The sequence below is a fragment of the Ranitomeya imitator genome, chromosome 4 (assembly GCF_032444005.1).
Source record: "Ranitomeya imitator isolate aRanImi1 chromosome 4, aRanImi1.pri, whole genome shotgun sequence".
Classification (NCBI taxonomy): Eukaryota; Metazoa; Chordata; class Amphibia; order Anura; family Dendrobatidae; genus Ranitomeya; species Ranitomeya imitator.
Genome location: NC_091285.1, coordinates 384642046 through 384658686, shown reverse-complemented (window position 1 = coordinate 384658686; position 16641 = coordinate 384642046). Strand labels below are relative to the sequence as shown.

Sequence of the window (16641 nt, the reverse complement as noted above, 5' to 3'; positions counted from 1 at the left end):
GTGGTCCCAAGTACTTTTTTCTGATGAAAGCAAATTTTGCATGTCATTCGGAAATCAAGGTGCCAGAGTCTGGAGGAAGACTGGGGAGAAGGAAATGCCAAAATGCCTGAAGTCCAGTGTCAAGTACCCACAGTCAGTGATGGTGTGGGGTGCCATGTCAGCTGCTGGTGTTGGTCCACTGTGTTTCATCAAGGGCAGGGTCAATGCAGCTAGCTATCAGGAGATTTTGGAGCACTTCATGCTTCCATCGGCTGAAATGCTTTATGGAGATGAAGATTTCATTTTTCAGCACGACCTGGCACCTGCTCACAGTGCCAAAACCACTGGTAAATGGTTTACTGACCATGGTATTACTGTGCTCAATTGGCCTGCCAACTCTCCTGACCTGAACCCCATAGAGAATCTGTGGGATATTGTGAAGAGAAAGTTGAGAGACGCAAGACCCAACACTCTGGATGAGCTTAAGGCCGCTATTGAAGCATCCTGGGCCTCCATAACATCTCAGCAGTGTCACAGGCTGATTGCCTCCATGCCACGCCGCATTGAAGCAGTCATTTCTGCCAAAGGATTCCCGACCAAGTTTTGAGTGCATAACTGAACATTATTATTTGTTGGTTTTTTTGTTTGTTATTAAAAAACACTTTTATTTGATTGGATGGGTGAAATATGCTAATTTATTGAGACAGGTTTTTTGGGTTATCAGGAGTTGTATGCCAAAATCATCACCATTAAAACAATAAAAGACCTGACAAATTTCAGTTGGTGGATAATGAATCTATAATATATGAAAGTTTAATTGTAATCATTACATTATGGTAAATAATGAAATTTAACACTATATGCTAATTTTTTGAGAAGGACCTGTATATCATTGTCTAAGGGTCACTTCTGTCTGTCACGGATAGTCATTGGTTGCGGCCTCTGTCTGTCATGGAAATCCAAGTTACTGATTGGTCGCGGCAAAACAGCCACGACCAATCAGCGACGGGCACAGTCCGGAAGAAAATGGCCGCTCCTTACTCCCCGCAGTCAGTGCCCGGCGCCCGCATACTCCCCTCCAGTCACCGCTCACACAGGGTTAATGCCGGCAGTAACGGACCGCGTTATGCCGCGGGTAATGCACTCCGTAACCGCTGCTATTAACCCTGTGTGTCCCCAACCTTTTACTATTGATGCTGCCTATGCGGCATCAATAGTAAAAAGATCTAATGTTAAAAATAATAAAAAAACAAAAAACCTGCTATACTCACCCTCCGTTGTCCGACAATCCGCTCGCGCTTGCTGCCATCTTCCGTTCCCGGCGATGCATTGCGAGACCGCTAAGTCATCTGGGTAATTTCGCAATGCATCCTGGAAACGGAAGATGGCGGCAGCTGCGCGCGTATCGCCGGAGCTTCGGTGGATCCCAGGGAGTGAGTATATAACTATTTTTATTTTAATTATTTTTTTTAACAGGGATATGGTGCCACACTGCTGTATATTATGTGGGCTGTGTTAGATACCACGTGGCTGCTATATTCTACATGGGCAGTGTTATATACTGCGTGGGCTGTTATGTACTGCGTGGGCTGTGCTATATTTTACGTGGCCACTGTTATATACTGCGTGGGCAGTGTTATATACTACATGGCTGCTATATACTGCGTGGGCTGTGCTATATATTACGTGGCCAGTGTTATATACTGCGTGGCCTGTGTTATATATTATGTGGCCAGTGTTATATACTGCGTGGCCTGTGTTATATACTATGTCGCCTGTGTTATATACTGCGTGGCTGCTATATACTGCGTGGGCTGTGTTATATAGTACATGGCTGTGTTATATACTGCGTGGCCACTGTTATATATTGCGTGGCCTGTATTGCATCGGGTATACTACAATATGTATGCATATAGCAGCCACATAGTATATAGCACAGGCCATGTAGTATTTATCTGCTATATACTACATTGCTCCTATATACTACGTAGCCTGTGCTATATACTATGTGGCTGCTATATACATACATAAATACATATTCTAGAATACCCGATGTGTTAGAATCGGGCCACCATCTAGTAAATTATAATTCTATACGCTGCGGAGAACACATTCTTTTCTTATAGTGTAGATGATGGCAGTACAGTATTGTATGGATACGTGAACCTTTCCTGGACATAAGCAAACTATATACAGTTGAAACCAGAAGTTTACATACAGTATATAAAAAGACACATATGTATGTTTTTCGCAATATCTGACATGAAATCAGTATAAACCTTTCCCGTTTAAGATTAATTAGGATTACCATAATTATTAATATTTGCCAAATGCCAGAATAAGGAGAGAGAATGTTTTAAGGCATTTTTATTACTTACTGCAAAACAAAAGTTTACATACATTAAGCTTACTATGCCTTTAAATAATTATGGACTGCCCATATGATGATGTCATGTGTTTGGAAGCTTCTCATAGGTTTTTTGGGAACATCTGAGTTAATTAGAGACACACCAGTGGATGTATTTTAATGCACACCTGAAACACACTGCTTCTTTGTGTAGCATCATAGGAAAGTCTAAAGAAATCAGACAAGATATCAGGAAGAGAATTGTGGACTTGCCGAAGTCTGGCTCATCCTTGGGTACAATTTCAAGATACCTTGTTCATTTGTACAAACAATTATACACAATTACAATCAAGATGGAAATGTCCAGCCATCATACCGCTCAGGAAGGAGACTGGTTCTGTGTCCCAGAGATGAACGCGCTTTGGTCCAACATGTGCATATCAACCCAAGGACAAAAGCAAGACCCTGTGAAGTTGATGGCAAAAGCTGGTAAGATTGTGTCAATATCCACAATGAAACGAGGACTGTATCAACATGGGCTGAAAGGCCACTCTGCCAGGAAGAAGCCATTACTCCAAAAGAAACATAAAAAAGCCAAATTAATGTTAAATTAATGTTTAATGTTAATGTTTGCAAATGCACCAAAAAACAAAGACCTTAATTTTTGGAGACATATCCTGTGGTGTGATGAAACTAAAATTGAACTTTTTGGGCACAATGGCCATTGTTATGTTTGGAGGAAAAAGCGAGAAGCTTGGAAGCCTAAGAACACCATCCCAACTGTGAAACACGGGGGTGGCATTAAGTGGCTTACGGATAACAAAGTCAATGTTTTGGAGTGGCCATCACAAAGCCCTGATCTCAATCCTATTGAAAAATTATGAGAAAAGTTTGGTGAGAGCATGGCGACCTACAAACCTGGATCAATTACACCAGTTTTGTCAGGAGGCATGGGCCCAAATTCTGAACAACTATTGTGAGAAGCTTGTGGAAGGATATCCCAAATGCTTGACCCATTCATTCAGTTTAAGGGCAATGGTACCAAATACTAATGAAATGTATGTAAACTTTTGACTTTGCAGTATTAAAAATGCCTTAATACATTCTCTCATTATTCGGGCATTCGGCAAATATTAATAATTATGGTAAAGGTAATCCTAAAACAGGAAAGGTTTATTCTGATTTCATATCAGATATTGAGAAAAACATGCATATGTGTCTTTTCATATACAGTAGTACTGGATGGTGGGCTGAGTCTAACGCATCGAGTATTCTAGAATATGTTTGTATGTACGTCGCGTTTAGCACAGCCACGTAGTATATAGCTCAGCCACGTAATATATAACACAGCCACCTAGTATATAACACAGACAGCCACGTAGTATATAGCAGCCACATAGTATATAGCAGTCACATAGTATATAGCACATCCCACGTAACACAGACAGCCACGTAGTATATAGCACAGCCACGTAATATATAACACAGCCACGTAGTATATAACACAGACAGCCACATAGTATATAGCAGCCACATAGTATATAGCACAGCCTACGTAATATATAGCACAGCCCACGTAATATATACATGTAGCACAGCCCACGCAGTATATAACACAGGCCACGAAGTATATAACACAGCCCACGCAGTATATAACAATGTCCACATAGTATATAGCAGCCAGGCAGTATATAACAGAGCCCACGTACTATATTACACAGCCCACGCAGTATATAACACAGCCCACGTAGTATATAGCAGTGTGGTCACCATATCCCTGTTAAAAAAAAAATTAAAATAAAAAATAGTTATATACTCACCCTCCGGCGTCTACCGAAGCTGTCCCAATGCGCGCGATGCTGCCGCCAGCTCCATTCCCAGGGATGCATTGCGAAATTACCCAGATGACTTGGTGGTCTCACTGGAAACGGAAGCTGGCGGCAGCATCGCGCTCTTCGGTGGACGGCTGAAGGTGAGAATAGCACAATTTTTTATTTTTTTTAATTATTTTTAACATTATATCTTTTTACTATTGATGCTGCATATTCAGCATCAATAGTAAAAAGTTGGTCCGGGATGGGGCGACACACTGGCACTGACTGGAGGGGAGAGTAGGGAGGGAGCACTGACTGGAGGAGATTAGGGAAGAGCCAATTCGCGGCCGGACTGTGCCCGTCGCTGATTGGTCGCGGTCGGCCGCGACCAATCAGTGACGCGGGACAGACAAACAGACGGAAATACCCCTTAGACGATTATATAGATAGATGTAAACTTCTGGTTTCCACTGTATAACACAAATAAGTGAACATATTACACACAGTGTAACCCAAAAATATATTTACAGTATGTGACTGCAGAAATGCCAGTCAGTAATGAATAATAATTACCTCCAGACAGTTATATTTGGTTTATTGTACAATCTGTCAAATACACCATTGATAGCAAAGTATGTTAGTCAGACACAGACAAGTTATTACGTTTCCTGTTACTTTATAACAAAAGCCTGTTTTATTCAGATTTCTCATTTCTAACAGTGTCTGCATTATTTTATCAAATAGTAGAACAAAAAGTATCCATAGATTTTACAGCGCTATATTTTAGTAGTGTATACAGGCTTTTACTGAATAATTGGACTTGCAGAAATTACAACCAAACATAAATTTATACATTGTAATCAAAGGTATGGATGCAACTACATTGAGTTTTAATAAAGCGTACATTATTTTATTAATAAATGGTTTTCTGCCTCCTTCTTTCTGTCTAACATATGGCCCAAGTGTACTATCAAAATAACAAAGAGCTCATACTCACCTATCGATCCCCACTGCTCCACCTTACTGCTGGCAGGGTCCCCAAATCGTCACCACTGGGGCCTTTGATTGGCTGCAGCAGTCAGGTGCTGACAACAGACCCATGTGAGACCCGACCATTGATATGGAAGAATGGCGGAGGATTGATAGGCAATTGCATGCTGTTTATTATTTTGATAGTACACTGAGGCCATGATTTAAATCATAGAACTGTGGAAAACGCCTGTATTAGGCACACACCACCTCTACTATAATACATTGAAGACATATTGTTTAAAGAGGATAGAATTTATTACACTGGGTGTACGCTCTGTTGTTTACATAGAAATGATTTCCTTAAATTTCATAGTGCTGCTAACAACAAGCATTTTTGCAATTTACTTGTTATGAAAAATCCCTCTGTTCTCAAGAACGGAATAATTTAGTATTTTTCTTAATGCTAATTGTCTAGGTTACCGACCACCACCACAGTATAGCAAAGGCGGATGAGCATGAGTACTAACTCTTAGATACAAATTGTAAAGCTGGCCAGATTGTTGGAAGGCACAAACTGGTCAGCTGTAGAACAACCGTGCTCCTCCGATGTGGCACCGCATAAATCCGTCCGGCAGCACAACCATGATGCAGTGATCAGGAGCACACTGTCCCCTGGCAAACAGAATGCCACTAGGCTAGAGAGCGGTGTTCTCCTGAAGATAAAACACGAGTTTTCCCAAAAAAATGGACCAAAAAAAAAAAATGAACTGAAAAATGAGACACAGTGTAGGGATGCTGAATGATCATTTTTAAAGTTATGATAAAAGATAATACATTAAGATATGGCAATAATACTGTATGTCTGTGAATTTTTTCAGACTTTGTGGATATCCACCTTTCTATGATGAAAATGATTCAAAATTGTTTGAACAGATTCTGAAGGCAGATTATGAATTTGACTCTCCATATTGGGATGATATATCAGATTCAGGTAAATCAAACATTGGACACGCATCATGCTGTTTAATCATTTGAATGTTGCTGTTGTCATAGTAGTCAGGGGTCTACTAAGGGTATGTGCACACGGTGCGAATTTGACCCTACGGATCCGCAGCAGTTTTCTATGTGGTGTACAGTACCATGTAAACCTATGGAAAACCCAATCCGCAGTGCACATGCTGCGGAAAATTCTGCGCAGAAACGCAGTGGTTTATTTTCCACAACATGTCAATTCTTTGTGCAGATTCCGCAGCGTTTTACACCTACTCCATTATAGGAATCCGAATGTGTAAAAGCGCAGGCGAATTCCACACAAAATCCGCAGAAAACCCGCAGGGAATCCACAGGTAAAACGCAGGTCATTTTACCTGCAGATTCTGCAGAATCCGCGCGGAAAAATCCGCAATGGAATCCCATTGCTGCCATCTTAGTGCTGCTATGAAGGAGAACGGCATTTTGAATATATATTGGGGTCCAAGGGGTAACGTTTCTCCTTATGGAGAGTGACATACCAGCTCTGGCTTGTCAAGGTAAGGAGGCTTATTCGCCATGCTTCGCACTGACGAGGGCCAACAGCCCGAAACACCGTATCTGCGAATTGAAATACTGATTTGGCTTTTATCCTAAGTCATATTGCACGACTCGTTAAAGGGTTGATTGTGACTTGCAGGATCGCTGCTTCCAACAGGTGGCGCTATAGAGTTTAAGTCCTCTTTTTCTCTGAATATATATTGAAATACAATGGAATTTCAGTGTACAGTACAAGCGATCAAGTTCCCTAAGGGGACTAAAACATAACGTAAAAAGAAAAAGTTTTTTTTAAATACTGTATATTTAAATTGCCAATCTTTTTCCTTTTGAAAAAAAAATCATAAAATAACATAACATAAATTAACATAACAGTAAGTAGCCTGTACTGTAAATGTCATAAAAAATTAGACACCATAGCTGCCAAAAATCATAGCAACACCCCTTACTAAAAAGTTAGCAAATGTTTTTTGAAAATATCTGATCTCTTTTTCAGTGTATATACAATGGGGAAAATAAGTATTTCAAACACTGTCAATTTTGCAAGTTTTCCGTCCTACAGAGAACAGAGAGGTCTGTAATTTTTATTGTTGGTACTCTTCACCTGTGAGAGACAGAATCTTTAAATATATATATATATATTCAATAAAAACAAGGTTTTAAAGAAAAAACAATAACTGAATTGCTGTTTTTTGTTCAGTATTTGAAAAATCTGAATAAAAAGCGATCAAAAAATATGTACCACAAAATGATACCAAAAAAATCTGCAACTCGTCCCGCAAAAAATAAGCCTTCATACAGCTCTGTTCGCAAAAAAATAAAAAGTTACAACTCTCAGAATATGGCGACAAAAAAATACTTTTTTATTAAAAAAGCATTTTTACTGTGCGATAGCAGCAAAACTCAAAAACAACCTATATAAATTTGGTATTGCTGTAATTGCACTGACCTGAAGAATAAATCTGACTTATCACTTATCCCGCCTGGTGAACCGTGCAAAAATAAAAATAAGAACTATTATTGTACTGATGTCTGTTTGTTCATTTTACGGAATAAAGTACAGCTCACATTAGTCCTGCACTCTCCGCTGAGCGCTTATGTCAGGGTTTGCTTGTAAATTCCCCAAAACCGCGATTCAGACAAAACCCCTGACGGAACCACTCACTTATGAGGCAGATGGAGTCAGTTTGGACTGGTCTGTGTTTGGGTGGTGTCCCATCATTTCTAAGGCATCTTTTAAGAGAACAAGTGTGCAGCACAGTGGCTCAGTGGTTAGCACTGCAGCCTTGCAGCGCTGGGGTCCTGGGTTCTAATGCCACCTTGGACAACATCTGCAAGGAGTTTGTATGTTCTCCCTAAAATGATGGAGACTGCCGGAGCAGACGCCAAGTGGAGTACGAAGTGTCTCCATCTACCTCATTATGGTAGGTGATTCCATAGGGGGATTCGTCTGGATACCATTTTTGTGGCATGCACTCCGAAAACCCCAACATAAGTGCTCAGCATAGAACACAAGAATGTGATCCAGCTTTATACTGGAAGCAATCAAAAAATGTTATGTACCTCACAACGTTACCCTAATTTATCGCGCACAAAACCAGCCCCCACTCAGGTCCGTAATTTGTCACCGGAATTATAGGGGGTTTCCAAGTTACTGGTAGAACAAAGCCTCTGGAACAGTGACATGGCTCCCACCCACTCAGATAAAATCTAGTGAATTCTGCGCTCCCAAATAGAAATGCCCCCCTCCTTCTGAGCCCCACTGTGCCTAAACCACAGTAAGGCTACGTTCACATTAGCGTTGCGCGCCGCTGCGTCGGCGACGCAACGCACGACGCACAAAAAAACGCGCGCAAACGCACGCAAAAACGCTGCGTTTTGCGACGCGTGCGTCGTTTTTTGACGAAAATCGGACGCACGGAAAATGCAACTTGTTGCATTTTCTTGCGTCCGACGCTAGCGTCGGAAACGACGCACGTGTCGGAAAACGCAGCAAAAAAAACGCACGCGTCCCCCATGTTAAACATAGGGGCGCATCGCCGCTGCGTCGCCGACGCAACAGCGACGCACATTAGCGCAACGCTAATGTGAACGTAGCCTAAGCGGCCACGTTTGGCAATATTTTTGTGGAGAGAGACCACTTAATTTACGGGGTGTGTCCCAGAAGCACAAGCTGGGCACAATGTATGGAGGCACTACACTGCATGGATGCACAGTGTATGGGTACTAGACTGGCAGATTTGCAATTCAACAGAAAATAAGACTGGCGTGGATGTTACAAAATAGTCGCTGTAGATGAATTCATTGAGAGGTGCAGTTTCTACAATGGAGTCGCTTTTGGGGGTTTGTGGTTTTTCTGCTGTTCAGACACCTTAGCTGCTCCGAAAATGTCGCCCACAAACTATTCTTGCAAAATCTGTGCTCCAAATGCCAAATAGCGCTCCTTCCTTCTCAGCCCTGACGTGTGGCCTAACAGTAATTTCTGACAACATGTGGGGCAGCACCGCATTCAGGAGAAATTGTGCAATAAATTGTGGTTCAGTTTCACCTATTAACCCTTGTGTACATGACAAATTTGCAGCAAATACAAAAATTACATTTTTACCACTAAAATGTTACATTTCCACGTCTCAATGTTATAAAATTCTGTGAGTCACTTATGGGCTCAAATTACTCACTACACCCCTAGATGAATTCCTTGAGGGGTCTAATGTCCAAAATAGGGTCACTTGTGGGGATTTCTGCTGTTTTCACATGACAGGAGCTCTTGAAATGCGACATGGCATTCACAGTCTATCTCAGGCAAATAGCGCTCCTTCCTTTCCCAGCCCTTTCCAAGTATCGCTGCGTTCGGGACAGACTGCGCAACAAATTATGGGGTCCGTGTTATCCATTGTGAAAATTACAAATTTGGGGCTAAAACAACATTTTCGTGAAGAAAAAATGAAAATTTTCAATATGACGACCTAATGTTATCAAATTGTGTGTAGTACATGTGGGTTCAAAATGCTCAGTGTACCCCTGGATACAATCCTTGAGGGGTGTAGTTTTCAAAATGGTGTCACTTATTTGGCTTTTTCACGGTTTAGGCACATCAGGGGCTCTCCAAGTGCGACATGACACCCACATACCATTCTAGCAAAGTCTGCATTGCAAAACGTCATTTTTTTAAACTGTTCGTCAAATTTCCGATATTTTCACAAATAAACACAAGTTGAACAAATTTTGCCACCATAATGAAGTACAATATGTCACACAAAAAATCTCATAATCAGTGGGATCCGTTGAAGCGTTCCAGAGTTATTACCTCATAAAGTGACACTGGTCAGATTTCAAAAATTTGGCCCGGTCATTAAGGTCAAAATTGGCCCGGTCATGAAGGGGTTAAGCAAGATTAAAAATAGTTTCACCCTAGGAACAAGTATTTGCTTAGACATGCCGATTATCGTGAAACATATACAGATATCTGTCCAATTTCAGACCAAAATTGCCGTGTGTTAATGGACATTCGATATGATTAAAATTTGCCTCACGTGAACAGATGAAGAAGGCAAGAATATCTCTTGGTGTAATTTCAGCATTTGCAATTGGTCCAGTTTGTCCGAGTTCAAGTTGTTCTCGACAGTTTACCGCTAATTTGCCCTTTTGAGTTTTTTTTTTTTTTTTTTTTAAAGGGGTTGTCCACTGCTTGATAACCCTATTTTTAAATGCACCAGGGTCCCTTATAAAATAAAAACACCATATACTCACCTGTTCAGCGATTTTGGCGTTGTGTCTCATGGTGCTCATGTAATATTGTTATGTCACATGACCACTGCAGCCTATCAGAAGTGTTTACATTTCCCTATGATATCTTAGCTTTCATCCAAGGGAAATAGGAGTTTCATGTGAGCATCAGGAGCCACAGCGGCGACATAACTGGAAAGGCAGCTGGTGCAGCAGGTGAGATTTAGTGCCTCTTGCACAGCTAGTGGACAGCCCCTTTAAATCAGCCACTATGTGCTTATTCTGGATGAAGTCCTATGATTTAGCAGATGAAGCGTGCACACAGATAGGCTTTGCTAATTAAAAGGGTACAAAATAAGAGTGATAACAGTTTAGTTTCTGTTAACATATCGTGTGCAAATAAGCATCTTATGTTCCGAAAATAAATATGCAGAAAAGTTGTCAATTCGGAGATGAGATTCCTTATACCACAGTGCAGAATTTAGCAGCTGTTCCATATAAACTTTTTATTTCCATTTCAACAGCTAAAGACTTTATAGGTCATTTGATGGAGAAAGATCCAAGCAAAAGATACACTTGTGAACAGGCCCTGAGGCATCCATGGTAAGTGTGCTTCACTCACGTCTTCCTATTTTATGTGATCTACAAATCACTTGATATAAATGTGACGCCCAAGAGACCGGGATACCCAGCACCGGACCAATGGAGTCTGTCTCTTGAGGGGGATGTCACGGGTGGCTTGACCCGGTGCTGTGGCCTCAGGCAATGCACAGTGTAAGGGGTATCATGAGGGGACAGGCACTTACTTGATCAGCAGCAGGTTCTCCCAGCGGTGACGATCCCGATCCTGGATAGATGGCTATTGTCCAAATGAAAGACTGAGGCACTGAAACGTTTAACCAGTTTACTTTAACATAAAAGGATTTACAACCAGTCCTGTCACCGGAGTCTGTATGGGAACTCTGAGTTACTTTGACCCTGCCGGGGTCTTCGCCTCTTATTGTGCGCAATTTCTGTGTGGCCCTGCTGCTGTATGTGAACTGGCTGCCGGCCCAATCTGTCCCCTCCGGGTCCTGGTTCGACGGGCAACCCGAGTCCTTTTATCGGTTTACCCCCTCTGGGAGTACCGCTGAACTCTGTGTCTGTTGCTGCGTCCGGCCCTAGTGAAGCTGATATCACCTCACGTTTTTCCGGTTGCTGTATTATATATAATGAATACAGCCACGGATCCGGTATCCGTCTTTGCGCCTGTTCTGGGTAGTGATTAATGCTACCCGGTTCTCACAATGTCCTTTTTCTCTATCCCTCTTCTCCTCAGGCCGGTGATTTAGGCCTGGTAACAGTCACAGGGCTGTTAGAGATTTAACTGTATGACCTCTCACTATCAGCTCCTTGGCCCAACTGCCATTTCTTCTCTCAGACCAGAATGGATCAAGGGGAGTCTCTGGAGCTCCCCCTTCTGGCCGGAGGTGGTAGTGCAATCTTGCTATTTTAGTATTTGTACTTACTGTCAGTAACTATTTTTGTGGCAAATACCCCTAGGGGTGCCACATTCCCCCTTAGTTAAGAACAGTACTCCGGGACTGTGGGACAATAACATTTTGAAATAACAATTAATATGTACAGAGTCTTAAAAATGAAAAGTTACAAAAACCACTCAAGGAAACAAAAATAGAGTTCTGTAAAAAGTCACTTCAAATAGCGTCCATTAATACAGTTCTATCCTTAAAGGTATTAGGAACGGCACTGTACTTAGTGTCCAGGAATTTAGTTCCATTTTTCCAACGGAGTTATCAATATAAAGTCTAAAGAAAGTTCAAAAAGAGCAAAAAGCAAAGTTCAAAAAGCAGTCTTTCCGGAGCTTTGATTTAGTGCCTCCGGCCTAATAAAAAGTTCAAGAATATGCAATAAGTTCATACAGACAAGTCTCTGTAGGCACTGGGCTTAAACGTTGCAGACTGATAGCAATGACTATACTACATTTTCTGTTTAACTATATACGGCATAACATATATACAATTCACATTATGAGCTTTATAGTTGGTAATCTGCATACCTGGCCGGTAATTGACCCTGGGTACTACTGCGGATGTAGTATCTGCCCGCTCTGCTAAAGATAATTCCACGACTATGGAGTTGGCAAGTCCACCGTGAATGGGATTACTCTGACCAGGAATCTGTTCTTCCTGGCCTGGAACCTCCTGTAGTACGGGGTCAGCCTCTTCCTGTCTTGGGACTTCTGGTATTGGGTTTGGTGTTGGGTAAAAGGCCACCATGGGAACCACTACTGCACCATGGTATGTTAGTAGGGTTTTGGGAAAGTCTCCTATACAGGTGTGATACACTTCCTCTTCTTTTTCCTTTACTGGTTGAACCTGTATGGGTTGAATAACTTCTGGTTCTGGCTGGACAACGTCTGGCTCTTTCAATGCTTCCGGACATAATTTAAGATTGTCTCTTGACACTACTACAGATGTTAAGCCTCCGTTTTTGCTAATGAGACACATTTTAGGATTATCCACTCTTGTTGGTAAAACTGTGTAGGGTACGGCTTCCCACTGATTGTCCAGTTTTTTGGTTCGACGATTTCTCTTGAGCACTTGGTCACCTGGTCTTAATGGGGTCGCTAGAGCATTCTGGTTGAAAGTTCGCTCTTGTCTTTCTCTAGTTTGCTGAAGGCTTCTTTCCACACTCTCTTGCACTTGGCGATACTGCTTTTGCCGTATGATATCCCAATTGGAGTCTTGGACTTCTGCGTCTGGTTTCAGAATTCCCATTTCTAGATCGATTGGTAATTGGCCGGGTCTTGCACGCATAAGGTAAGCTGGGGTGCAATTGGTGGAACTCACCGGGACATGATTATACAGATCCACCAAGTCAGGCAATTTCTCTGGCCATTGATTCCTTTCTGCCTCAGGTAAAGTCTTTAGTAGTTCTATTACAATATGGTTCATCTTCTCGCATAAGCCGTTTGTTTGTGGATGATAGGCCGTCGTCCGGATCTTTTTGCAACCATACATATTACAGAATTCTCTGAAGATCTCTGATTCAAAGGCTGTACCTTGGTCGGTGAGAACCTGTTCCGGATATCCATGGGGTCTACAAAAGTACGTTTGGAACGCTTTGGCTGCTGTTTTTGCTGTCAGATCTTTTACGGGTACTACTACCAAGAAGCGTGAATAATGGTCCACGATGGTCAAGGCATAGACATAGCCAGACCGGCTTGGTGTCAACTTCACGTGGTCCATGGCTACAAGTTCAAGTGGTTGTTTGGTGATTATGGGCTGCAGTGGTGCTCTTTGGTTCTTTTGATCGTTTCTTCTGAGGTTGCACGGGCCACAATTTCTGCACCACTGTTCGATTGATTTTCTCATCCCGACCCAATAAAATCTTTCTCTTAGAAGTACTTCTAACTTTTTCCAACCGAAGTGACCAGCACCATTATGGTAAGCTTCGAGGACCATCTTGACATCTTGTTTAGGCACGATAATCTGCCAAACCAATTCATGTGTTTTCGGATTGGTGTACCTTCTACAGAGCTTCCCTTGATACAGGAACATTTTGCCTCTCTCTTTCCAGAGTTGATGCGTCTCTTCTGGGGCATCGTCATCGGGATATGCACTTTGCTCAGTTAACAGTTCCTTCACCAACTTCACAGCCGGATTGCTGTCTTGGGTGTCAGCCCATCTATGGTGTGCTAACGGATTTAAATTCACCTCTTGTTGTTTCTGATAGGTACTTGACTGATGATGTTTTGCCTTGGGATGATGGAAGGCTGGTAGTTCAATTTCTTCAAGCTCCCCCGTTTCCTCTTCTACATCTCTCAAGTGTGGCATCCGGGATAGGGCATCGGCATTTCCATTCTTGCGACCTGCTCGATACTTGATCTTGAAGTTGTAATTAGATAACCGGGCTATCCATCGCTGTTCTAACGCACCTAATTTGGCTGTGTCCAGGTGGGTCAACGGATTGTTCAGTATAGACAATAAATTCTGCAGCGGCCAGATAGTGTTTGAAACGTTCAGTCACAGCCCAAACTACTGCCAGTAGTTCCAATTTGAAGGAGCTGTAATTTTCTGAATTTCTTTCAGTAGGCCGGAGCTTTCTACTTGCAAAGGCGATGACTTTCTCCCGACCTTCTTGCTTTTGTGACAGCACCGCTCCTAGTCCCACATTACTGGCATCGGTGTAGAGGATGAAAGGTTGATGGTAATCTGGGTATGCCAGAACCTCTTCTCCGGTTAGTGCCTTCTTTAGTTGTTCAAAGGAGTCTTCCCTTTCGTCGTTCCACTGAAAAGGAGGGTTTCGGTTTGAAGGTTTCTTCGTCTGCCCTACCAAGGTGTCTTGCAAGGGTGCTGCCAACTTGGTAAATCCTTTTATAAATCTGCGATAGTAACCCACCAATCCCAGGAATTGTCTCACTTCTTTTGCGCTGGTAGGTCTTGGCCAATCCCTTATGGCGCTTATTTTCTCGGGATCTGGTGCTACTCCCTCCGAACTCACGATGTGTCCCAGGTACTGTACCTTTGGCTTGAGAAGGTGACATTTGGATGGCTTGACTTTCATGCCATACCTGGATAAGGCTTCGAACACTTCTGCCAGGTCTATTAAGTGTTGTTCGTAAGTCTTTGAGTAGACGATCACATCATCTAGGTACAGGAGGACGGTCTCGAAGTTCTTGTGTCCGAGGCAGCATTCCATCAGCCGCTGGAAGGTACCGGATGCGTTGCAGAGTCCGAACGGCATGCGATTAAATTCACATAGACCCATTGGTGTGGTGAATGCCGTCTTTTCCTTATCTCGCTCAGCCACAGGGACTTGCCAATACCCGCTTGTTAAGTCTAAGGTGGAAAAATAATTAGCAGATTTCAAAGCAGTTAAGGACTCTTCTATCCTAGGCAAGGGGTAGGCGTCTTTATGGGTGATGTTATTAATCTTCCGGTAGTCTACGCACATTCTCATGGTTCCGTCCTTTTTTTTGACAATCACTAGAGGGGCCGCCCAGGGGCTACAGCTGTCTCTTATTACCCCGGCCTGTTTCATCTCCCTCAGCATATCTTTTGCACATTGATAGTGAGCGGGCGGTATGGGTCTATATCTTTCTTTTATTGGGGGATGGTCACTGGTGGGGATTGTGTGTTCTACCCCTTCTATCCGTCCGAAGTCCAATGGGTGTTTACTGAAGACTTGTTCATATTCCGTCACTAGCCTATACACCCCTTGTTTTTGATGGGTAGGTGTTGAATTTATGCCCACGTGTAGCTGTTGGCACCAATCCTCCATTTCTCCATCTGAGCCATTGCCTTCCACCTGACAGGTTGGTTCTAAGGGCTCAATGGTTGTGATGGCATTGTTGTCAACAGTATATAGCTTTGCCATTGTAGCATACCTTGGCAAAGTGACCTCTTCCTCTCCACAGTTCAAAAGTCGTACCGGCACTCGTCCCCGGTGTACCTCGACTATCCCTCGTGCTGTGAGTATAGTGGGCCTGCTGTCGGTGTACACTGGTTCTATTAAGGCTTGATAATCTCGTCCCTTAGTACCAATGGCTGCTCTACACCATACCAGCATTTCTGTTTTTGGTGGGATTACAATAGATGTTGGATCACTTACCCTCACACTGCCGATTTCTCCACCTGCAACTTCTACCTGTTGCCTTAACATCAATACTTTTATTTCCCTCCGGAGAACTCTCTGCTGGCAGGATTGGGCAGTTTCAGCAATTTGCTGTAAGACAGAAATGACTTCGGAAAAGCAGTTCTCTAACACATTCATTCCTATCAATACAGTTGGTTCACAGTTCCGCCGGTCAACATCAACAACAATTATACCCTGTTTCTTCAATTCTACTTTACCAATCTTTATGGTCATCTCCCTGAATCCTAGTTTCGGTACCAACTTACCATTACTGGCCCATATATCTAGTTCAACATCAGAGGGCCCTTAATCAATATCTGCATCAGCCCAGTACCTCTTATAAAGGATATACGGTATAGATGAAATCTGGGAACCTGTGTCCAGCAAAGCGTTGAGGGGCATTCCGTCCAGCACGATAGGGATAATGGGTCGTCCTCCGATGTACCTGTCGTGCCAGGGTGTTGGGCCTTGAAAGTTCATTCCTGCGAAGCGGCCCGCATTCCCAGGGGATTCCCGTTTAAATCACAATCTCGTGCAAAGTGGCCTGGCTGCTGGCAACGGCGGCAAATGGGCTGTCCATCCGGTTGGTAGCGGTCGCGGGGTCGTCCTCTCCATGTCGGGTATCTCCGGGGTCTCATC

The 16641-nt window shown here is 42.8% G+C and overlaps 1 protein-coding gene across 2 annotated transcripts in view; it reads left to right on the top strand.

Annotated features, from left to right (window-relative positions):
• CAMK1D (calcium/calmodulin dependent protein kinase ID) overlaps window positions 1-16641 on the top strand; it is a 431917-nt gene that overhangs the window by 383530 nt on the left and 31746 nt on the right. For both annotated transcript variants that reach the window (XM_069765212.1, XM_069765213.1), the window contains exons 7-8: window positions 5991-6103; window positions 10890-10968. In XM_069765212.1, the coding sequence (XP_069621313.1) occupies window positions 5991-6103; window positions 10890-10968 (192 nt within the window). The remainder of the gene's footprint in view (window positions 1-5990; window positions 6104-10889; window positions 10969-16641) is intronic.